This window comes from Nannospalax galili, unplaced genomic scaffold (assembly GCF_000622305.1).
Source record: "Nannospalax galili isolate Female #2095 unplaced genomic scaffold, S.galili_v1.0 scaffold280, whole genome shotgun sequence".
NCBI classification, from domain to species: domain Eukaryota; kingdom Metazoa; phylum Chordata; class Mammalia; order Rodentia; family Spalacidae; genus Nannospalax; species Nannospalax galili.
Window position 1 is genome coordinate 5,923,693 of NW_008347808.1, and position 24,575 is coordinate 5,948,267.

At 42.4% G+C, this 24,575-nt stretch overlaps 1 protein-coding gene and 1 long non-coding RNA gene across 2 annotated transcripts in view; one reads left to right on the forward strand and one right to left on the reverse strand.

The window, feature by feature from the left end:
• The first annotated feature begins 5,602 nt into the window (after positions 1 to 5,602).
• Positions 5,603 to 6,431, forward strand: Otud6a (OTU deubiquitinase 6A). Its single transcript, XM_029568941.1, is given in 2 exon segments — positions 5,603 to 5,935; positions 5,937 to 6,431. Coding segments are annotated over 2 exon segments (828 nt in total).
• Positions 6,432 to 18,779: 12,348 nt separating this feature from the next.
• The window catches only part of LOC103743155, a 40,439-nt gene continuing 34,643 nt past the window's right edge, over positions 18,780 to 24,575 (reverse strand). Inside the window, exons 4-5 of the long non-coding RNA XR_607655.3 lie at positions 21,058 to 23,355; positions 18,780 to 19,299 (exon numbers count right to left, since the gene is read on the reverse strand). This is a non-coding gene — a long non-coding RNA (uncharacterized LOC103743155). The remainder of the gene's footprint in view (positions 19,300 to 21,057; positions 23,356 to 24,575) is intronic.

Below are 24,575 nucleotides of genomic sequence, written 5' to 3' on the forward strand. Positions count from 1 at the left end.
CAGATATATAAAGATTAAAGACTCATGTTCAAACATCTAAGTGTTAGTTGCATTAAAAATGAATTTTTCTATATGAAACAGTATATTAAATGAAATGGAGACCTTTTTTAAAGATTAAAAACCTTTTTAAAGGTTAAAACCTCATTCAATTTTATGTCTTATAGGGTTTATAATGAGTACAATATTGTATAATTGTAATAATTCAACTGTAAACCTAAAAATTTACAGCCAATTTTGAAAATGATGCATCCTACCTCAGGAAACCGTTATTGAATATGTCAATTGTGTTGTAAAAAAAAATTCAATAATAGTCACAATACATTGATCATTTCACTATTTCAATATTGGTTATAGCAAAAATAATGATGTTTTCTATTTAATCAAGTAAACATAGGTAGACCTCAAATGAGGCTGTCCCTTTTATTCCACACGAATAATATAGATATCACCTTTGTTTGTATATTGTGTTCATGTGTAAGACAATATAGCCATTATTTTTACAACAATTTTAATGTTTATCTCCAATATTTCAGAGTTTTAAGATTAAAAAAAAAAAGTAAACACCAGTCTTGCCCAGCTCTGACTCCTGCAGATTACAATAACAACTCGCCTGGCAATATATATCCCCTGGTTCAATAGTGGCACAAATGTTATGGGTGTAGTCAACCACTTTCTGATTGTATTTAAGATCTGCTTCACAAAATGGAGCCCATACCTAACACCAATGTCAGGCCTAGGGTCCTGTGGCCACACAAATCACAGGCCATAGGGGAGAACCTACTACTATTATGCTGCTAAATGGGCACAGTATTAAACTAACTTCTAATGACTTATTGTTATACTCATAGATGAATGCATCTCAAAACTCTCACCAGAGAAGCTTCCTCATTCACCAGATGGTGATTAACACAGAGACCCAGAACTAATCAATGTGCAGAGAATAACAGACAGCAGAGTGCTTATCCCTGAATAGGACACCTATATCAAACCTCTGCCTTCCAAAGCTCAGGGATCATTGCAGATGAGGAGTTAAAAAGACTGTAAAAGAGGGGCTGGAGAGATGGCTCAGCGGTTAAGAGCACTGAATGCTCTTGCAGAGGACCCGGATTCGATTCCCAGCACCCACATGGTGGCTACAAACTGTCCTTAACTCCAGTTCCAGGGGAATCCGAAGCCCTCTTCTGACCTCTCCAGCACTGCACATGCAGGCAATACACTCATAAAATAAAAATAATAAATAATTTTTTTTAAAAAGACTGTAAAAGCCAGATGTGGGGGATGACCAAAAGGAAATAATGTTTTCCAGATAGCTGAGAAATTATTGGTATGAACTCACAGCAATTGTGCCAGCATGCAAAAGATCTATGTAAGATCAAGCCAGACAAAATCTCAGCATAGTGGTGTGGAAGCGGGTAAGGAATCCCAATTCTAGCTGAGGAACTATCGGCTACCGATAGCTGCTGGGAGAGGGAGAATCAGTTTTCTTTAAGGGTGTGACACTGGGTATGTTAGCCAAACTCCAGTAGATGGAGCCACACGGAAGGATGTTTGAGGACTCAAATTAAATGAGTATGTAAACTTGAGTGGGAGAGGTAACAAGGGGGTGCAGATAGGCAGATAGGGGAAGGGATCTGAACATGATCAAAATACAGTTTGAAATTCTCAAAAATTCAATAAAATATTTTAAAAAGATAAATATACTCCTCTGTTAGAAGAATGTAATAGTCTAAGGAATGCTGTGAAATGCTTTTTATGGACATGACATGGCTATTGAACTCATGAACTCACAATAACTGTGGTTACCTGCACAAGACCTGCAAAAGATCAAGTCAGTCAAAATTCTGGCATAGATGGGGAGGGGGGAGCACATGAGGCCTTAACCTAGCTGAGGAGTTATTGATAGTTGATGGTTTCTAAGCAAAGGTCATTTTTCATTAGGGATGTGGCCAGTGGTAGGTTGCCCATGTTCCAGTGGATGATTACATATCCGTTTTCTATATGCGTATGGGAAGCACTTTATATAAGAGGGATTGAAAAAAGAAGAGGGTGTGAAGTTGGGAGGGGATGTGTTGGGGATGGTCCAGGGGGATGGACTATATCTTCTCAAACCATGAACCAAAATAAGTCCTTCAGGAAATTCACAAGTGTAAATCTACAAGATAAATACAGATTTATACGCTAAGAATGAGAAGGTGTTAATGAAAGAAATCAGTGAAAATTTCTATTTGAATAAATGGAGATACAGACACAGGTGTTCATCGATTGGAAAACTCAACACAATAAAGATGTCAATTTTCCTCAAATTGCTACACAATTTTAACACAATTCCTATGAAAGTGCCAACCAGCATGATTGTGTGTGTGTGTGTGTGTCTTTTTGAGACAGAGTCTCCCTGTAGCCCCAACTGGCCTGGAACTTGCTATGTAGTTTAGGCTGGCCTTGAACTCACAGAGATCTGCCTGCCTCTGCCTCCCAAGTGCTGGGATTAAAAGCATGTGCCACCATTCCCAGGAAGATTTTTTTTTTTTTTTGCAACCATAGAAAAGAGTATTCTAGGGGCTGGAGAGATGGAGCAGCAGTTAAGAACACTGCTTTTGCAGAAGACCTGGGTTCAATTTCCAGCACCCTCATGGTGGCTAACAACCATCCATATCTCCAGTTCCAGGGTATCAGATGCCCTCTTCTAGCTTCCACGGGCATTGCTTGACATGGGTGCACTTACATACTGGCAGGCATAACATTCATACACATAAAATAAAAATAAATAAGTCCAAAAACTTTTAAAAATATTTTTTATTATTCTTATTTTATGTGGATGAGTGTATTGCCTGCATGTAGGTAAGTGCACCCATGTCATACAATGCCCAAGGAGGACAGAAGAGACTGTTGGATCCCCTGGAACTGGAGTTATGGACAGTTGTTAGTGGCCATGAGGGTGCTAGGATTTGAACCCGAGTCTTCTGAAAGAACAGTGATCTTAACCACTGAGCTGTCTCTCCAGCCTCCCAAAAGTTTTTTTAAAGAAAAGAGTATTCTAAAATGCAAAAGAACTGAAATAACTTTGAAAGAAAAGAATAAAATTATAGAAATGATTTACCTGATTTTAATACTTATAACAAAGCTACAATAAATCAAGACTGTATGGTGTAGGTGGAGAGAGATAAATATATAGATAACACAGTGGACAGTAACAAGGATAACAGAGTATATGGGTTCCAGTGAGGGGGCGCGTTGGGAGGGTGCCATTTGGGATGCAGGTATAAAAATGAACAAGATTGTTTGGGATATTCTGTATGAAATACACAAAAATTTCTATAAATAAAAATTAATAACTAAAAATTTAAAAATAAATAAATAAAACCTTTGTCAGGTGTGGTGGCTTACACCATAATCTCAGCACTTGAGAGCATGAGGCAGTGGATTGTGAGTTTGATGCCAGCAATGGGCTACATAGCAAGTACATGTCTGAAAAGTTAATTAGTTAAAACCTTTCTGTGGGGGCTGGAGAGATGCTCAGCAGGTAAGAGTTGTGGTTGCTCTTGCAGAGGACCCAGGGTCGGTTCCTAGCACCTACATGGTGGCTAACAGCCATCTGTAACTCCAATCCTGGGGGATCCGATGCCCTCTTCTAGCCTCCATTGGCATTGTGTACACATAGTGCACTTAAGTACAAGCATACACATAAAATAAAAATAAATTAGAAAAACTTTAAAAACTGTTTTTTGATTCTGATAGTCCAACACATACATGGCTTCACCAGGCTGGGAAAATGATCTATCATTAAACTGCAAATCTGTCTCCAGAATTAAAGGCTTCTGCTCTGAGCTTTGCCCTGTTAAGAAGATGAAAAGGCAAACTCTCGACTGGGGGAAAATATTTTCAAGCCACTTATCTGGCCAAAAAAAGCATTTAGACTATAAAAGAACTCTCAAAACCTAACAGTAAAAGCAATCCATTTAGAAAATAGGCAAACAATGTTGCCATTTTACCAAACAAGACATGTTATAGATGGCATTTGAAGACATTTAGAGTTGAGTATCAGGTGAGATGGCTCAGCAGGTAAAAGCACTGCCTTGAAAACTTGATAACCTGAGTTTAATCCCATGAACTCACAGTGAGACAAATTCCACAGAGAGACCAAGTCCACAAAGTTATCCTCTGACCTCCATACTGTCAGGCAGTGACCCAAGCAGCCCCCCCCCGTACATTATACACACACACACACACACACACACACACACACACACAAACACAATAGTAATAGAAATAATAATAATAATAATAATAATAATTTTAAAAATGTTGAAAAGATGAACATCAGAGTACTAGTCTTTCTTAGCATAGACAAAGTTCTGGGTTCCATATCCAGTACTGAAAAAAAACATTAGATACACGATATTAAAATCATAATGAGATTATCAGCATGAGTAAAATTTCTTAAAAATGATAACAACAAATACTAGTGAGAATACACAGAAACTGAATCACTCACACTCCTAGTGAAAATGTACAAGACACAGCCATTCTGGAAAATAGAGCTTCTTAAACAATAAGTATATGCTTAGAATATGTACAGTAAATTCATCCTTGGGCATTTTCTCTAGAGAAATGAGGACTTATGTTCACACTGATATCTGTACTGACTGGAGGATGTACTTCAGCCATAGTGTTTGTTGTTAGGTTGGTTTGGTTGTTTTGAGTTTTTTTCTCAAAAACCAGGGTGTCATGTAACCCAGGATGACCTTGAACTTACTGTGTAACCCGGGATGACCTTGAGGTCTTGATTCTCATACCTCCACCTTCCAAGTGCTGAGATCACAGGACTCCTTCCACCAGCAGAGCTGGTTTACAAGAGTGCAGGCAGAGATGTTTGGGAACTCAAGACAGAGACAGATTAGGGAAGGATGAGAGCATATTTGAATGAGTTTGGGGATTTTTTTCTCTTTTCAGGACTTTTGGAAACAGAAAACAATCAGGAAGAAGTGGTTTGGTGAACACTGACTTGTGTTTCGTGGATATTCTAGAGAGCACATTTTAGGGCCCTCGGGGCCCAGGAAAGGGGTGTTTAGGTGACTTCTCTTAGCACAAGCCAAGAGGTTTGCTTATTTGTAGTGTGTGCCTGTAGAGAGAGTCGTTATTGCTGTGTTACACGTAAATGGGTCCCCTCGGTTTTGAAACATAAATTAAAAGGGCTCTGTGTTCCCAAGAAGATAGGGAAATGTCTTTGTTCTGTTACACAGCCTGTGTTCTGTCAAAACTTTCAAATAAAGTAGCAGTAGGAGTCACTGAAAGATTCTACAAGTCCTACTAACTCCTATGCCATTAGGAGTGATATTTGAACTGGTTAAAACCAGAAGCGTGAGGTGCGTGAGGTGCTCGAGGCCTGAGGAAGCCTGGAAAAACGTCACAACGCCTGACATGTCTAGGGGGCGTGGCCCGGAAGCAGTGACCAATAGCAAGCAGGATTGAGAATAGGGTGGGACCAGTCAGCCTGGGTGGTGCCACAGCAACGCAGCTGCCTCAGGCACAAGCTGTGTGGCCTGTTCCCGGTTCAGAACTGTTGGTGCTCCCTCTAGACTTCAACTGTCTCTGAAGTCTAGATATGACAGACAACTCCCAGAGAGAATTCCAACAGGTGGTCCGCCGCTACAGTCGTGAAAAGAAGGAATTGCAGGCTCACATCCAAACCCTTAAGAACTCCATCACAAAGAATGACAGTGATAGGAGAAAACAGTTGCTTCTCCATATTGCCCGCCTTGAGGCCAAAATGGAGCAGAGACACCAACGAGAGTTGGAGGGATTCGAAGATGAGCTCAACCCCAGCCTGGAATCCATTACAACCAACCTCATGAAAATGAACCTCGAGAACCTGTCTCCTCCTCGCTCGGTCAAGGCCATGAAAAGACGTGAAAGAAGAGCTGCATTAGCTACATATTGGCCGTGAGGAAGAAGACAAGATCTCTGCCATTCTGGGACCCAAAAAACTGGAGATGAAGGCTATCCCCGCCGACGGCCACTGCATGTACCGTGCCATCCAGGATCAGCTGGTGTACTCGGTGACAGTGCAGAGCCTGCGCTGCCATACGGCCCAATACATGCGCGAACACATCGACGACTTCCTGCCATTCTTCGTCGAACCTGAGGCCGGTAACTTCACCCACGAGGACTTCCTGAGGTACTGTGATGACATCGTGCACAGGGCCTCGTGGGGAGGCCAGCTGGAATTGAGAGCTTTGTCGCACGTCCTTGAGACTCCCATCGAAGTGGTGCAGGCCAACTTGACCATCATCATCATCTGAGAGGAGTACAAGAAGAAGCTGCTCATCCTCGTCTACCTGCACTATGCCTGTAAATTCGGGAAGCACTACAACTCCGTCAAGCCCATTGAAGCCTCCGGTGCTGTAGGAGGCAAGGCACCTCGCCTCTTCTAGGCGTTTCCTGCAGCCGCAGAGCCCTGAGGCCTTTTCCAGCAAGCCGGTGAGACCGCCTTATGGCACTGTGGCCCTTCCGCAGTTGATACTGCAGTTCCTGTGAGAACTGAAGCAGCTTCCCCCCACCCTGCTCTGTTTTCCCCTTTGTTTTCCTTAAAATGTACCCTCTCCTTTATCATTTGTTGCTTCTTTCCCGGGTCGGGGATGGGAGGCCTCATTTCAGGAAAACACCTACTTTGCATATTCCTCTATTTCCTCTTAAAAGTCTTTGTCTTCCTCCCGAGCTGAAAAGTTGGTGTTTCAATTAACTTTAAGATTAAAATAGAAACTTTTGGGTTTCCTCCTTGTTTATCCAAGACCAACAAGTTTAGTTGAAGAGTTCAGTGTTTCAGGATTTTCTCGAAAATCTATCAATTCACTTAGTAAAAGTGGAGTTCATGTGGCTGAAAACACTGGCTGCCTTTCTTCCATTACAGTTCTGGGGGTGGGGGACACCACAGGTTGTTGGTTGATTTTTTTTAACCTATGTTAGACTTCTTGGGTTATGAACAAGTGTTATAATAGTTTGGTTGGGGTTTTTTTTGCATTCAAGTTTGTGAAACTGCAGGTTGATTTTAGTTGCTCAGACGTTTACTAAATTCTAAAACATTGTGGTTCAAATTTAAAAGCTAAATGTATTAGGTACAGAAATTAAATTTAAATGAACCAGTAGGCTAAGATTTATACCAAAGATGTGAAAGGTCTGAACTTAGTGTCTTTCTTTAATTCTTAGAGAGAAAAAATTAGAGTTTAAAGAGATTTTTAAGAAGTCCTAAGTAATTGATTTTTTTGTATCAACACCTACTACGAAGAAAAATATGAGTAATGCAAGTTCAGAAACTTTATTTTAAACAATTATGCAACTTTTCAAAAAGACCAAAAAAATAAATAAAGCAGTTTTTGCAATAACCTGGTTTGCTTTTTTTAATAAAATTGACGTAGTCCATATGGAGTTGACATCCCAGGTCTACTTCAGCAAAGGATTCCTGAGGAATAGGAGGTTTGGTGGGAACAGGTGAGGCTTTGGGGGATGCACCTGCCGTCTTCGTGACCCCAAGTGAAATGTGTCCTTGGCTGGGATTTAAAGAGTAACTTACACTGAGGGTGTCCTGAGTTGATGCTTCACTCAGTGGAACATATGAAACAGTTTCGCTTAATGTTCTCATTGCTGTGTTGCAGCGAGAAGGCCTATTTCCAAAACCTCAGCCAGTCCAGGACTACCTTGGAGGAACAGAAGATTACTTTGCAGATGTTTCAAAACTACAGATACGGAAATCCTAGTAGATAGCTCACTGTACCAATAGAAAAGTTTAAGCTAGCCAGTCTCTGAGAAAACATGGTATTGGGGGTACATTGCAAGAGGATAGCCTTTTTAGGGACAGGAACACTGAGGAGAGGAGAAAATGTGAGTTAGAGAAGAAGGGGGGTGAGTCACAGGAGGGGGATTAGGCAGGGCAAGGGAAAATGGGTCTGGAAGGGACATGTCATCTGCATAAGGGGGCCTCACTGGGAAGGAGGGTTGAAGAAGGTTGGGGAGAGGGGCAGCCTAGGGAAAAGTGGGAGAGATGGAGGTAGAGTTCAACAAGATGAGGAAGGGGGCTGGCCAAGGAACAGGCCATAGGTGGTAAGGAAAGCCTGGCTAGGGAAGAGGACATTTATGGGTCTGGGGCAAAGGCCAAGGAAGGGCCCTGACTAGGAATGTGAGTAAAGGCTAAGGAAAGGCTCTAAAAATGAGGAAAGTGCTCTATGGGGTGTGCTGCAGAGTGGGAGTGTGTGGGGTGCCTTCACAGAGATCTACCTGCCTCTGCCACTGGAGTGCTAGGAATAAAGGTGTGCACTGTCACAACTGGAAGCAGGGGAGGGGGGATTTTGATGGACAGGGGCCACTGACTTAGTAGGGGCAGCCCAAGATGGGAAAGAAGGGCTGGAAAAAGGAGGACTCTTTGAAAGAAGAAGTCCAAGTCAGGGACACTATGAAGGCTGGTGAAGGGTTCCTGGTAGGGAACAGTGAGTCAGTTGGCATGAGACAGTTGGTAGGGAGGGGAAGGGGGCCCAGCTTAGGAAGGAAAGCTGACTGGAAACTGAACTGCATTCTGGAGGAGTCCTCACAAGGATGGGGTTGACTGGAATATAAGGCAGGAAATGGGGCTGGACAGGGAGAGACACTGTGGCTGTAGGAAGAATGGTCTGGTAAATAAGCAGCTCAATGAGGTAAGAAGCCAGATTGGCAGGGTGCAGCAGATGATGAAGGGGTCTGTGGCTGTTGGATGGGGAAATGGGTGGGACACGCCACCTGGCCAGGCAAGGGCCCCTTGCTGAGGAGGGAGTTGTAGAAAAAGGGGCCTTGTTGGAAAAGAGGCATTGACTGCAGACCTGTCAACTTGGAAGAGGATGACTGGATAGCAGACCCTAATAGGTAAAGGAGCCACCTGGCTTGGAAGGTTGGTGCAGGTGGAATCACTACTAGGACAGGGGGCCTAGATGTGGAGAGGAAAGAGGCCCAGGAAGGTGATATATTATATATAGGTAGCTGGGGTCCTAGTTGGAGAATTGGATCTGAGGATGAAGAAGGAGGCCTTGTCTGGTGAAAGACACAGACTGGAGAAGTCCTTATCCTGTAGAAAGTTATGGAAGGAGAAAAAGGCCTGTCTGGGGCTGGGGTATATCTAAGGATGTGAGTCCAGGTGGGCAGAGGAGCCAGGGCACAAGAGTAGCAGAGCAAGGAGGAAGATCTTGGGGAAGAAACAATAGGTTAGGGAAGGCAACTCAGCTGGGTAGGGAGGCAAAAGGCTCTGGGTAGTGACACAGAGTAGGTAGGGAAGCCTGGCCAGGAATCCATTCGTAAGGTCAGGGTGGAGGGCTGGTTAATGAAAGAGGAATTGTCTTGTCAAGATGAGGATTTCTAGTTGAGTTAGGAACCCAAAAACAAGAAAAATTACCCTAGCTGAAAAGCCCAGAGAAGGGGGCCTGCCAGTTGGAGAGCACCTGTTTGGGCAGAGATCAGCTAGGATCCAAACAGAGACCCTGGCTGAAAGAAAGCACAAAGTTGAGCAATGGGACTTCGTTGAGGGATGGAACCCAGGATAGGGATGGGAGTCTTGTTGGGGAAAGGGCACTGGCTGGGCAAGAAGACACAGGATAGGAATGGGACATCAAGATGGGTTAGAAAGACTGCATAGATACAGGACGGCACAGGACTATGTGGCTGAAGGAAAAGGAGCCCTGGCTGGGGTCAAATTCATGCTCAGTTGAGGTGGTACAGGTTAGAGACAGTTCAAACTGGGGAAGGTTACCTCATTACCAAAAGGGGCCTACCTGCCCATGGGGCACAGTCCAGGGAAGGGTAAATAAGTTGGAGGGCTTTGGCTGGGTTGTTAAGGGCTGAGGAATGGGGCCTGGCAAAGGTATCGGTATAGATAGATATATGCCTAACAGAGAAGGGGCTCTGCCTGGGAATGTAGACTTGGCTGAGAAAATGAACTTGACTGGGCAGAAAAACATGAAGATATGATGACAGATTCGCTAAATAAGGACAGAAGAAGTGAGAAAATGAAGCTGAGGAAGCACGCACAGGTAAATTAAGGGATATGGGGGTAGGTGGAAGACAGGCTGAAAGGTGCCTAATTAGTACAGAGTATAAGTTGGCCTAGGATGAAAAATGAATTTCTGGCTTTTGACTAGAGAAGGAAGCACTTCCTGGGCAAGAGGTTCTGGGGGTGCCAACTCATAAGCTACAACAAGAGTCTGGGGCTAGGACACTGTTCTAGAAGAAGGGTATGCTGGTTAGGAAAGGAACATAGACCCAGCACAGGTATCATTAGGTAGCCCAGGCTGAGCTCGAACTTGAGATTCTCCTTTCAGCCTCAAGAATGATGGGATGGCAGGTATGTGCCACCATGCCCAGCCTCTGCCCAAGGAATTCTATAGCAGATGTGAAAAAAGATGATAAATTCTCATTTTACAGCCTTGTCAATGAAAACAAAAGGAATAACTGCTCCTATCTTGGGAACCCTTAAAATCTGGCTGGGCCTATTCCAAACACTGTCACTGGGTCTGCCCTTGGCAGCAGCTGGTTGAAAATATTAACTCAGGCCAGATACTAACCATGACCAGGACACAAACCAACTGTAGGTTCACTGTGGGATCTTGAAGGGCATGAGGTATTTTCAGTCTGTTCCATCCTGTAACAGTGACTATCATGGGACTATCCTTCCCAGAAGGAATTTTCACTTATTTATGATTTACTTACTGTTTCCCTTTAACACATCATGGCACCCTCTTCCCTTCTTGCCATACTAGAAATATGTGCTGATTGCATGCATTGTGGGTTCTGAAGACACACACCTACTTGGGTTTGAAGCCCAACTCATCCACTCACTTCCTAGCTTTGGGATCTTAAATAAATTACCTAATCTTTTCTTGGCTGGCTTCCTCACAGATAATATGGGGTGATTAATACTTGCCTGAGATATACCTCTTGAGGATGTTCAGAGCATTAAGTGAAAATACGTATAGTGTCCAATATATGTTAACTACTATTAATCTCTATGTGGGTGCCCAAGAAGTGACAGTATCAGCTCTGGTAGCAGTCATTCCTTGATTTTGTCTACAGTGACTTTGAGAGCCACCTGGCTTCTTCCCACAGGTCCTGTTATGCAGACAGAACCTCTCACAGGGCTATATTCCCCAGCCATTGCCAAAAGAGCTTCTACTGGAGCTCACACAGAGTGCCCTCCTGGGAACAGGGTGGCTTACTTGAAGAGACTCCTCAGCCCAGAGTATCTTCTAGGCTTTTTCTATTCAAATACATAATAAACACACATGTTTTAAAAATCAAAGTTGACACCATTCTATTAAATTTGCCTTCTAAAACCTACACTATGAACTAGAGAGATGGCTCAGCAGTTAAGAGCACTGGCTGCTCTTGCAGAGGACTGGGGTTCAGTTCCCAGCACCCACATGATGGCTAACAACCATCTATAACTCCAGTCTTAGGGGATCTGATGCCCTCTTTTGACCTCTGTGGGCATTGCACAACATGGGTGCACTTAAATACATGCAGGCAATACACCCATACACATAAAATAATAAATTTAAAAAACCCTTTACATAATAACTTTCCCATATCCTTAAATAAGTTTAAATATGATTTACAACAAATTTTATTATTTTATTTTGTGTGTCTGTGTGCGTGTGAGTGCACATGTGCACACCACAGCACACTTTAGAGAGTCTTTCCGCCATGGGGGTCCTAGGCATTGAACTCTTGTGTTTGGCAGCAGACACCCTTACCCACTGAGCCATCTTGCCAACCTCAATATGATTTTAATACCTATATTGTTCTATGAATATGCCATAATTTATTTATCCAGTTTTATTGCTGGACATTTGGATTGCTTTCAATTTCTCACTGCTATAAATATGCCACTGTAATGTCCTTGTGGTGAATCTTCTTTTCTATAATTTCTGATTATTTCTTTTTGATGAGTTCTCAAAATGATCTAGGTCAAAAGGAGAGGCTTTTGATAATAATGGAAAATTGCCCTCAAGAAAGATGCTACAAATTTATAATTTCATGTAGTTGCCAACATTGAAAATGACCATTTTTGCTAAATTTTAGGTGAAAAATATTATGAATTCACCATACTTGATTCTTAGTGAGACTGAATAACCCTTTAGCTGTAGGCATGTCGGTTTGATTCACACAGGGACATATATTTATAAATTTATTGTCTTTTTTTACTGTTTTGAGGTTTGCAGGGGATGCAAGGGTTAAGACAAGTCTCACTCTATACTGCTGGCTGGCCTAGAACTCACTGTATAGCCCAGCAAGCCTCGAACTCACAGCAATCCTGTCTCAGCCTCCCAAATGCTAAGCATTCTTGAAAATTTTTAATTAGTCCTGTTTTAATGAATCTGGCCAATTTTCCTTTGAGTATTTTAAAAAATAGTTTTGTTGTATATAACTAGTATTTTATCAGATTTGTTTCTGCCTTACAGATGCTAAAGTTTAAAGTTATAATGGAATTTATCAATTTTTATGGCTTAAAATTAGTTTGATTCTTTGAGACTGTCACAAGATACATCTTGATCCTATTCAGACCCCTTCCCCCATTTCCACCATCACCCTACTATACCCCCCAATTTTATGTCCTCTATTATTTTTTTCTAAGTTCTGTCAAATCTAATTTGTGTTATGTTAAACTAAGAAAGGGCTCTCCCATTCTGAGATCAGATCAATATTTGTGTGTACTTTATTTCATGTTTTGCATACTTTCTCTTTTTTAAAAAAACTTTATTGAGAATTTCATACATGCATATAAGGTGTTTTGATCAAACCACATCCACTCCCTGCCCTTCAACACCTCCCATGTCTCCCCATCACCTTTTTGCTGACAACTTTGTGTTTTCTCTTTCTTTCTTTCTTTCTTTCTTTCTTTCTTTCTTTCTTTCTTTCTTTCTTTCTTTCTTTCCTATCTTTCTTTTCTTTCTTTCCTTCTTTCTCTCTCTCTTTCTTTCTCTTTCTTTCTTTTTCTTTCTTTCTTTCTAATGGGGCTTTTTGCTACCCTAACATTCCCCCTTCTGAAGAGGGAACCCTAAAATCTTTCAGGGATTAGATAAGAGCTCCCACATACTTTTGACATTTTTGGCCTTTGGAACAGTTTGTTGCTAAGTGGTCCAAGGACATTTGACTTTTAGCCAAGAAACGGGCTACTTTTCTTTGGAGTCTTTTTACCCTAACTGCCTAGCCAATTCATACCTCCCATTCTTATCACACCATCTCCTGAAGAGGTTACCCAAATTGCCGATAGGGAATCAGGATGCAGACTGCTCTGGCTTCTTCCATGCTGAACAGGGTTGCAGGGTGAGGCAACTGGGGTACCCCTTCAGTGGGTCTATCTAAAAGACTCTCAAATTGCCTGTGCTCCAGCTCCTGCCTCCAGGTTCCTTCACTGAGTTCCTACCTTGGGCTCCCAGATGAACTGTGACCCAGGATATATAAGCTAAATAAACCCTTTCCTCCCCAAGTTGGTAGTGGTCAGAGTATTTTGTCACAGCAATGAAGAAACAAACCAGAACAGTGTATAAACATAAGAACTCAGGGGACAGTTTTTTACTGTCCATTTAGCAAGATAATAGTATTAAGTTCTCCCCTGAGGCCCTCCCCTGACTTAGCTACCACAGGTTTTTGGCCCAGTTAACATTACCAAGTATGAGTTACATCTTATCAAGCAGGCAATGTCAGTCCAATCAGAAAGTGGTTGGTTAGCCTCATAACATTCATGCCACTATTGCACCACTGGGCATATTGTGCCAGGCCAGTTGTTATTGTAGCTCACCTGATGGGTAAGATTGTCATTTTTAATATTGGTTTTGTGTGTGTGTGTGTGTGTGTGCCAGAGCATATATATGGAAGTCAGAGGACAACTTTCAGGAGTCAGTTCTTTCTTTTCACCTTTTTGAGGCAGTCTCTTTTGTTGCTTCTGCCATGTAGTGTTTTCCATGCTAGCTGGCCCATGAGCTTCCAGGTCATTCTCCTGTCTCCACCTCCCATCTCATCATAGGAGTCCTGGGTTTACAGATGAACCCCACCACATCCAGTTTTTTTTAAATGTGGGCTCTAGAGACAGAATTCAGGTTATCAGGCTTATATGGCAAGCATTTAAACCTGCTGAGCCATCCCCCTGGCCCTGCTTTCTTTTTGTAATTAATATGCAAGTCAGGTATGATGGCTAATATCTGCAATCCCAGCACTCTGGAGGTTGAAGTAGCAGGTTTTTTATGAGTTTAAGGTCAACCTGAGCAACATACCAAGTTCTAGGCTAGCCCTAGCTACATAACAAGACCATGACACGAAAGCAAACAAATCCTAAATTAGTCTGCAAAATAATAGGTTTCTGTTTTACATTTTCATGCATGTATATCATTGTACTTGGCTTGTTTTCATCTCCCCTTACCCTCTCTTATTACCCCTGCCCTTCCCACTAGTCCTCTTCCTGCCCCAGAATAATGCCCCCTTTGCTTTCACATTTTACATATGTACAGCTTTTAAATCTAGATTCTGCATGTGATATTTGTCTCTTTTATCCCAATATCCTCTCATGTTCTCTCTTCCCATTCCCATTAGTCTCCTTCCTGCTTCCAAATAATCTTCCTTTTAATTTTGTGTCATATATGTTTTTCTTTCTAAAACCTACATTCTGCACATGAGACAAGTAAGTATGCAGTATTTAAGTCTGATTTATTTAGTTTGACATGATGTCTAATTCCATCCATTAATATGAGAATGACACAATTTGACTGTTCTCTATGGCTGAATAAAACTCCACTGTGTATATGTATACTACATTTTCCTAATTCATTCATCTGTTGAGGGATGCTTAAGCTTATTCCATATCTTGCCTATTGTGAATAGTACCACAATAAACATGGATGCACAGGTATCTGTGGTATGCTGTCTTGGATATCTTCAGGTATACACCCATGAGTGGAATAGCTGGATCATATTTAGGGGCTGCACTAGTTTACATCTCCACTAGCAGCATATAAGGACTCTTTTTCCCATATCTTCACTAATATTTATTGTTGTTTGTTCTTTTGATGATAGCCATTCTGTCTGGAGTAAGACGGAAGCTCTGTAGAGCTGTGATTTGCATTACCCTGATGGCTAAACATGTTGAACATTTTTCCCATATATTGATTAACCATTTATATTTCTTCTTTTTTTCGGTCTTTTTGAGGCAGGGTCTCCCTGTAGTCCCAGCTGGCCTGGAACTCACTATGTAGACCAGGCTGGCATTGAACTCACAGAGATCCGCCTGCCTCTGCCTCCCAAGTGCTGGAATTAAAGGTGTGTGTCACCGAGACTGGCTATATTTCTTCTTTTGAGAGCTATCTGTTAGTTCTTTTGTCCACTCATTGACTGGATGATTTATTTTTTGGTGTTTAACTTTTTACTTTATAGATTCTAGATATCAATATCAATACTCTTGGTATATAGCCAACAAAGATGTTCTCCCTTCTGTAGGATGTCTTTTCACTCTATTGCTTCCTTTCTTATCCATGCAATCTTATTTGTTAATTCTTAAAGTTCGTTCCTGTACTCTTGGGGTCCTTTTCAGAAAGTCATTGTCTATTGTCTATGTATTTTAAATTGCTTTCCCTTGGCAATTTCAAAGTGTCACATCTTACGTTAAGGTTTTTCATCTATTTTGAGTTTTTTCATTCTTCTATGTGTAGACATTTCCCCAGACCCATTTGTTAAATAAAGGTGCTGTCTTTTCTCTGGTTTTTGGCTTCTTCCTTGAAAATGAGTTAGTTGCAACTGTGTAGGCTTACATCTGTGTTCTCTATTTGGATTCATTGGTCTTTGTGTCTATTATTGTGACAGGACCAAGCTGGTTTTGCAACTAGAACCCAATAGTTAAATTTACTATTAGATACTGTGATGCCTACAGCATTGCCCTTTTTGATGGGTGTTGTTTTAGCTATTTATAGTCTTTCGTGCTTCAATATGAATTTTAGGATTGTTTCTTTTATGAATAACATTATTAGAATTTTGGCAGAAAATACATTGACTCGGTCTATCCCTTTCACTAATATAGACATTTCACAACATTAATTCTGTTGACCAATAAGCACGGGACATTTTCCCATCTTCTAATGTTTTCCTCAGTTTCTTTTTTCAGTGTTTTTGTTTTTTCATTTCTTTTCATATAGTTTCTTTCACTTCCTTTAATAGGTTTATTCCTAAGTATTTTATTTGTCCGATGCTATATGAATGGATTTTCCCCCCGATTTCTTTCTCATCACATTTATTTCATTGGTATATAGAAAAACTACTGATTTTTGGATGCTGCTTTTATAGTCCCCTACTTTGATGAAATTGTTTATCAGATCTCAGAGTGTTCTAGTGGATTGTTTAGGGTCTTTTAAGGACAGAATTATATTACCTGCAAAGTGGAAAATTGGTATTCTTCCAGAAAAATGTACCTTCTAAGAGCTGCTGAGAAGAGAGTTCTGTTCAGTAGAGAGCAGAAAGTCCACAACTGGTAATGGAAATGGTAGAAAACTTTTAATGAGCAATGAGGAACCCAGGAGTGGGAAACGAAAACTGGACAAAATCTGCAACAAAGACTGCTTGGTGTTTATCACAATGAAAATGATGGCAATTGCTCATTTCTGGATCCCATCCCAGATCTACTGAATAAGCCACTCTGAAGGTGAGTTCCAGCACCTCCATTTTTAACAAGCTCTAATGGTGGTTCTCATGATCCTAACTGTGAGAAACAATCATCTGAGATCCACAGACATCAGAGAATAAGGAAAGATGTGTTTACCCTGTTAGAGCATAGAGGAACAATTTCCTCCAGGAACTGGGACTTTTAAATAAGCCCTCCACATGATTCTGATGCCGGTGGCCTGTGCATCACAATGGAGAAATTTTGCCTGTAGGGTGACAGTGTCTAAGCAGGTGGCCTTTGGATCAATATTTTAAATACTACTATACCTTACCTGTGCAAACTTTGGCAAGTAAATTAATCCATCTGGTTCTCAATTTCCTTATCAGAAAAACAAGGTTAGAAATAGTGAGAATGCACTTCATGTTGTTCCAAGAATTAAATAAATTTATACACGAAAGGGGAGGAGGGCGCTCTAGAGGGAGGAATAATGGGAGACAGGTATTATCAAGGGGAAAATAGGGGTATTTTGACTGGAGAGGTTGGAGGGACATTACAGGGAGAAAGAAGAGAGATAAATAAAGCTTTGGTGGTGTGAAAAAAGAGGGAAATGCATTGGCTCAAAAACTTACTGAAAATACAAATGCAATATCTGAACATGAGTGCATGTGTAAACCTGAAGGCTGTATAACAAGAAACACAGTGCCAGACAGGAGAAACCCCATTTCGAGTTGTTGGTCAGGGTAGTCCAGGAGACACCCAAGGTAACACAAGCTATTGCCACAGTCCTTGATTGCCTCCCAAAACTTGAAGGTAAGACCCTATTATTGAAGACAGAACATACTTCAGACACAGGACTTGGAGCAATGGAGCTGGAACTGACCTGGAAACCTCCTCCCTGAAGACTAGCTCTCATAGTTCTAGAGGATACTTTGCAAGCTGCTAAGGGAAAAAAAAATCAGTCAATGGTCCAATCCCTTCTTTAAAGTCTAATGACCACAACAATGACTGGCACAACAAACTATATTGATGCAGTAGTGGAACTTTTTTTAAAAATATTTTTTAATATTTTATTTATTTTTATTTTATGTGTATGCGTGTATTGCCTGCATGTAGGTAAGTGCACTGGTGCCAAAGAGGCTGTCGGATCCCCTGGAACTGGAGTTACGGACAGTTGTTAGCTGCCATGTGGGTGCTGGGATTCGAACCCGGGTCTTCTTCAAGAACAACCAGTGTTCTTAACCGCTGAGCTATCTCCTCCTCCAGCCCCAGTAGTGGAACTCTTATTTTGGGGTAATCAACAGCTGTCTAATTGGGAGAGAGGTATTATTTCAATGGGAGAGCGCTCATGTGTGGCATTGTAAACATGGCCAAATACATGCAGCTGGAGAGGTCGTAGATCCTGGAGAAGACCCTATCTCTGTCACATCCCTAGACAAATGTGATTTCTTACTAATATAGATCCTTATATTTACAGACAAGCATACCAGTCACCACTCATCAAAGAAGCTTCTTTTTGCAACAGATAGAGGCTATTACAGAGTTCCACAACTGATCACACACATAGAATATATGTCTGAGAGATGCCCAGCCCTAGGTGACACATCTGCAGTTGAACCTCTCTATACCTAGGGCGCATGAAACATGTTGGAACAGGGAGTGGAGAGAATACTAATGCATCTCTCAACTCTTACCAGTGAAGCTTCCTCATGCAACAGAGGGTGATGCACACAGAAGGCCACAACTGGCCAAACTGTGAAGAATGGGAGACTGCAGAGTGTGTGTCCCTGGATGGGACTTCTACGTTGAACCTAGCCTACCCATGGCTTGGGGAAACATTGTGGAGGAGGAGGCAGAGAGATTGTAGGGGCCAGGGTTGGTGTATGAACATAAGGAAGCAGAGTCTTCCAGACCTCTGAGAACTTGCTCCTATAGACTTGTAGCAATGATAGCAGCATGTACAAGACCCATGCAAACTCAATTAGACAAAACCCAGCATAGAACTGGGGGAAAGGGCAGGAGGCTTCAACCTTGATGGAGGAAGTATTGGCACCTGGGAGAGGGAGAGTTGATCTTCTTTAAGGGAGTGACTCTAGATAGGCTGACTAGACTCCAGTGGATGAACTCACACTGAGGGACATCTGGGTACACAGGCTTGGCTTGATAAGCTTTGACATGTATGGAAGAGTGCATGAAATCTGGTGGGGAGAGTAATGGGGGGGGTGAGGATGGGAGAGGAGGTCTAGGTGTGATTGGATGTATTGCATGAAATGCACAAAAGTTTAATAAAACATACATTGAGGAAAAAATGTGTATGAAAATTGTTTAAAACATAAACTTTCAAGAGCTAGGCATGGCTGACTGAGATAGGATTCTGGGTTCTAGGCCAGCCTAGACTATATAGCAAGACCCTGTCTCAAAACTAAAACCCATAAACACTCAATACTTAGTACCTATTAGTGTTTCTACTTTTATTGTTCCCCATAGTTGGGGGCTCTAGGGCCCCTGAAAGTATGACCTGTCGGTCTACTCCCTTCCGGGGCCTCGCTGTTGCCGAGGAGCCGTTGCACACTGGTCCCGGTCATGGAGGGTCTGGCGAGGGAGAAGCTGGTGGGGGAGAGGAAGGTCTTGGGCAGCAGCAAGTACAACTGGAAGAAACACCGGGGAGACTGTGTCAGCTGACAGCTCATTTTAATATAGCGAATCAGAAGTTTTTATAGGGAAGTTTCGCAGGCAAAGAGGTGGGGTTGGGTTTTTGGCAGGCAGGCAGGTAGAGGGAGGAAGGGGATTTCCAAAGCTATGTGGCATCTGCTCATGGTACTTTCTGGCTGTTGTCCGGTCACATGATTTACAAGAAACCTGATTAGAGTTGGGGGAATGGAAACTTAACCTAGAGGCAGTTGGGTAAGAGATCATGGGACAGCCAGCATGTCTGGAACCAAGCAGGCCGACCCCTGCCGTCCTCACTAGGAGGTCTCTGGGGTTACGTGGCCCAAGGTTACTTGTGGCCCTGCTCTACATTCCGATCAATTTTGGTCATATCCCAACAATGACCCTATGAAAAGTATATTAATTAGGCAATGGAATATTTAAGCCAGGAAATGGAAAAAGTGGTCTTGTCACCAGCTCAGGAAAAAGAAGACTTAAAAATCTAATAAAGGGATAAAGTAAGGGCTGTCCCCTTCTTTGCTAGTCTGATAGGCTCTCTGGTTGATGAGACTCACTGACAGGGCATGTCATAGTATGGAGCTACATCTGGCAATGTGAGTGAAGGAGGGCAATGTGGGAGTGCTGGGAAGATAGGCAAAGCCGCCACTCAGTCCCTCCTCCAGGGGGAGCTCACACTAGTTAGTAAAAGAGACTAAAATATTCAAGAAGGACTTGGTTGATAGAATAGCTTAGGAACCAAATGATTGCTTAAAATATGTCTCATTTTGCCTGTAGTGGGAAGCACCGGCTTTTAAAACTATTCTTCAGTGAGCAAAGGTATTTTACTACCTGATTAAAGGACTTCATTTCTAAGGTGAGCCTCCTGGAGCAGGCACTCAGAGCCATGCCTCCAGCCTGGGGCCAAGCTGCTACCTAGGCTTTTGGTGCTGGCTTCTCTTTCTGTACTTTTGCAACATAGTCTTGGTCTGGACTCCAGTTAAGGGGGACACAGATCGTCTAGAGAGGACGCTGGAACCCAGGTCCCATAAGAAACAGTCAAAGGATCTATAGCTGTTTAGCTTAACAAGAAGTCTCAAAGCAATGTAGGCTGTGCACCTCTGAATGGTTGTGAAAAGGCAAGAAGTTCTGATGGGGTGTTGGGGGTGCCCAAGGGGCAGAAGTGGGGCCCTTAAGTAGCCAGAAACCATGGGAAGATGTATTTTAGCTCAATACAATAAATTAACTTTCTAATAGAACTGATGCACAACTAATAGAAATAGATTTTTTAAATTCCGTTTGTGTTCAGCAGCCTAGCTTCATTCCGTAACCTTTGGTTTCCTTTAATATGCTACTTTAACATCTGGTAACCAGGTTACATCTAAATATAGTTAGGAAATGGATGTTGGGGCGCACTCTTGATTTTCCCACAGGCCACTATTAAGTCCACATGTCTCTCCTTTTTGCTACTGTCACCTCTTCCCTCCCAGATTTCCTACAAAGTAGGACACATTTCTCTAGGTCCTTGCTTTCTTATCCTTGAAACAAACCCCATAGGCTCATTAGGATTTAGAATACCATGTCACTGATAGGAGATGACAAAACAGACAACATAAGGAGGTAATCCAGAAAACTGAGAACTCTGGCCAAGTTCCCAGAGCAGCTGTCTACACACTAAACAGATGCTTCTTAAACTTTACTTCCCAGAGATTTCATTACCATGGAGATTCTGATTCAGGATCTAGAGATTCTGTACATACAACAAGCTCCAGGTGACGCTGATGCTGCTGGTCCATGGATCTGAATCACATCAATAATGGGGCCATCGTTGCAGCTGTAGTTATCGTTGTGATTGCAATTCATGGTGCCATGGCAGAGTTGTAAAATGTCCTTCAGGAGTAGCATAAATAGGTGAGGGAAAGCCAGGGGATCTGAAAGGGGGACAAAAGGCTAAACTAATTGTTCTTCAGGGGCCTCTGGATTCTCTAGGCCCTAGATCTCATTCCACCTCCATCCCCTTTTGCCAAAGTGAAGGCTTCCTTAGCACTTTCTTCACAGATTGCCCTTCAAAACAAAATGATTTTTCTTCATTCAACATAATTAGCAATAGGTGTCTCTAATCTTAAAACTTCTCCTCACACATACATTAAACAGAAAGTTTGCTAGTCATTTTTGAGTAATAGACATAGGGAAAAACCCCATGCTGATTGCTCCTTCCACTAGAGGCCCATCCAGTAAGGAATATAATGATGGGGAAAAAGGCTTGGGCCCAGTTTTATAATCTTTGATCTGGGCCCCCTAAACTTTTTTTGTGTGTGTCCTGGAGAAGTGGCTTTGCAGAGTAAAGCCCAGTTCATTTTAGAGAAGAGACGGGGTATAGAAAGATTGGACATTGTACTTATTTTTCTCATACCCTCTACCCTCTTTCATAACAGAAGCACAAATACCTCCCCAGAAACAACTGTGCTAATTTTCAAGAGTTGGTATCTCATTCTCATTGTTGCACACAGCCTGGGCTCAGAGCCAAATGAGCCAGGTGTAGGAAACACCAAGGATCTCAAGGAGGGGAAAGGTTTCTGAAAGCTAGCTATGTCTCCAGAGAAGAGCCGGACCCAGGCCTCTGGGACACCATTCCCTTCACACCATGAGGAAAAGTGGCGTGCTGTGCTCCAAGTGGTTCTCATGGGACCCCTGCAAGCCCTTCTCCCAGCAGCTTCCCCTTCACATTACACTTCTGTGCCGGGTCAAGGCCTTTGGCTGGTTAGAATTTAGGTGCCAAGGCCTCTACCAGCTGGCCCATCACGAGTGTGTTGTGGGTGATGATGGCAGCCCTAGCTAGACATAGTTAGGCCCAGAGATGAAGAAATGACAGGCAGGACTTTCTGGTGACTGCTGCTTGGTAGGAACATCACGGTTGTCGAAGAAGGGGCATGTTGAACTTCAGAAACAGCTTGATTTAAGAAGAATCAAACGGGGTTGGAATTCTAGCTCCCCTACTTCCTAGCACTGAGACCTTGAGAAAATTACATCAGTGCTCTGTGCCTCAGTTTCCCCATTTGCAATTTACCTCCTAATTGTATTGTAAGGATTTAATGCATTCCTTTTGAGAGCACTTGTCTCAGTGTAAGTGTTCTTTCCCTTGACTTGGCAAAATCCATTTATTAAAAAATGTTGAAACAGAGAGGCCAGTCCTAAAGTTTGGACAAACACCAAATTGGAGACCTCCCAATGCCCTACCCAAGAAACAAATATAAAGACAGAAGGTTACATCAAACTTCTCAGCCTGCCTTCCACTGTGACAATGTGTTGTCTGTCACACACTAGTGCTCTGGGTCCATGAACAGGTTGAGTAGGGTTCATATATCTATGCTGGGTTCTTTACAGTCTGGCATTTTTATGAACAAAAGAAGTCACTTGCAAGACAGCTGACCTGAGGAACACTTGTCTTATGTGAAGCTAAACAGTCCATGAAGTATTTTCAACTTTGCTCCCTGAAGCCTTGAGTCTTCACAAATTATATTTGTTGGTCCTTCCCTATTCCCTACCCTTTACCTAGCTAACTTCTACAGGCCACCACCTTAAATGGCATAAAAGTCATTCGGGCTAATACTTTAGTCTTTATCTCAGCACTCTGGACAAGTAATGAAATAATTGCACATTTCTGAACAAAAGCTCTTTCCTTCACTAGACTGGAAGCTCTTCACTGAAGGACAGTGACTGTTACTTTGTTTATATCACGTGCCTGGCATGTAGTATGTGTTCAAAGTATTTGTTGGATGACTAAATGACCTTGGCAGTCACTTTGAACCCTAGGTCTCTAGGGTCACAAGGGCAAGCTATTTATCTCTCATGCCCAATAGAAGGTCACAGTTAACCATCCAGAGTTCAGTCTTGGAAAGCATTAGGATACTGAAATGTCACATTCCTTTTTTCCCTTCTATTTTCTTTCCTTTCTCCGTGCATCTCTATTGGGGTAGTGACAGACTCCTTAGCAGCCATTTGGCTTCCTCAACAGTGACAATGAATTAGCCAGCAATCACTGATAGCTCTTTTGGGTTCTGAAAAAAAAAAAAAACAAACAAGTCAGTAAAAACAGAACACCAGTCCTGGTCCCATAAAAAAGATTCTAAATCCTGATGACAAAGTCCCTAAGTGCCCCAGTCTGGCATATATATTCACAGGCTGGCAGATGTGTTGAAGAGGCCTAGATTGGGGAGTCAAGATGACTCTGACTCTGTTTGCCAGGAGAAATGTGGTTTCTGAAGTTGGGGAGTCAAGAAGTTTCCCTCCTGCTGAGCACCAGAGAAGAGTTCCAGAATGAACAGGAAGTACAAAGTGAGAGCCAGTCTAAGAGGCAGCCCTGAAGGAACCATCCATCAGAGGTTCAAATTGCAACTGCTCGTCTATGCATTGGCTGAAAAATCAAATTCCATTCTGGACAAATTTCCTTATTGCATGCAAGCTGCTCTAATTTCCAGAATGTCAAATACGTGGCCAAATGCAATTACATTTTAAGCACAGCACTCACTTGAAATATAGCACAAATTTCTAAACCAATTTTAATCACATTACAGAGAGGGCAGACATGCTCAGTGATCTGAAATTCCACCTTATTCAGAGAGCTTTTCCTGATTAGGTAGAAGAGTGGCCAGTTCACTGCCTCTGCCCTACGTAGCTTCCTATTCACTCGCCACTGTCAGGTATAGACATAGCCTTATTCTTTACATTATAGAGATGTGTTTGTCTAATGGACATTCCTGCCCCTGTACCTGTTCACTTGATTCATTGCATTCCCTTAATGTCTGAGCAGCCTCTTGGCTGTTTCATTCAGGTACATCTCTGTGAGCACAGGCTTGACCTTGGATTCTGTTCATGCCCAACTTACCCCAGCTATACCCGTCCCAGGTACTGAATAAGAGTTCTTTGAAAATGAAAGCTCAAAGAGCCATGACCAAACTGGGTACATGCTGGGACACATGTGACAAGTGAATGTAAGCTCTCTCCACATTTAGACATGTCACTCCTATCTGGACAGTGAATGTAAGTGCACTAGAGTCTCTCTGGTTTGGAGGACTGGTATGCTCTTGAGAGGCCAGCATCACCAGAGATGTCTGCATGTATAGTACTGCTATAGGAGACTGGATAAAGGATAGCCTGGGTGCCACCGGCAATGGCCTGCTCACTGACAAAAGTCTGAGGGAATCATCCAAAGGCAGGTGATATGTAGGAGAGCAGAAGCTGGCTAATTATAGGGTCTGCTACTGACTGACCTCTGGAG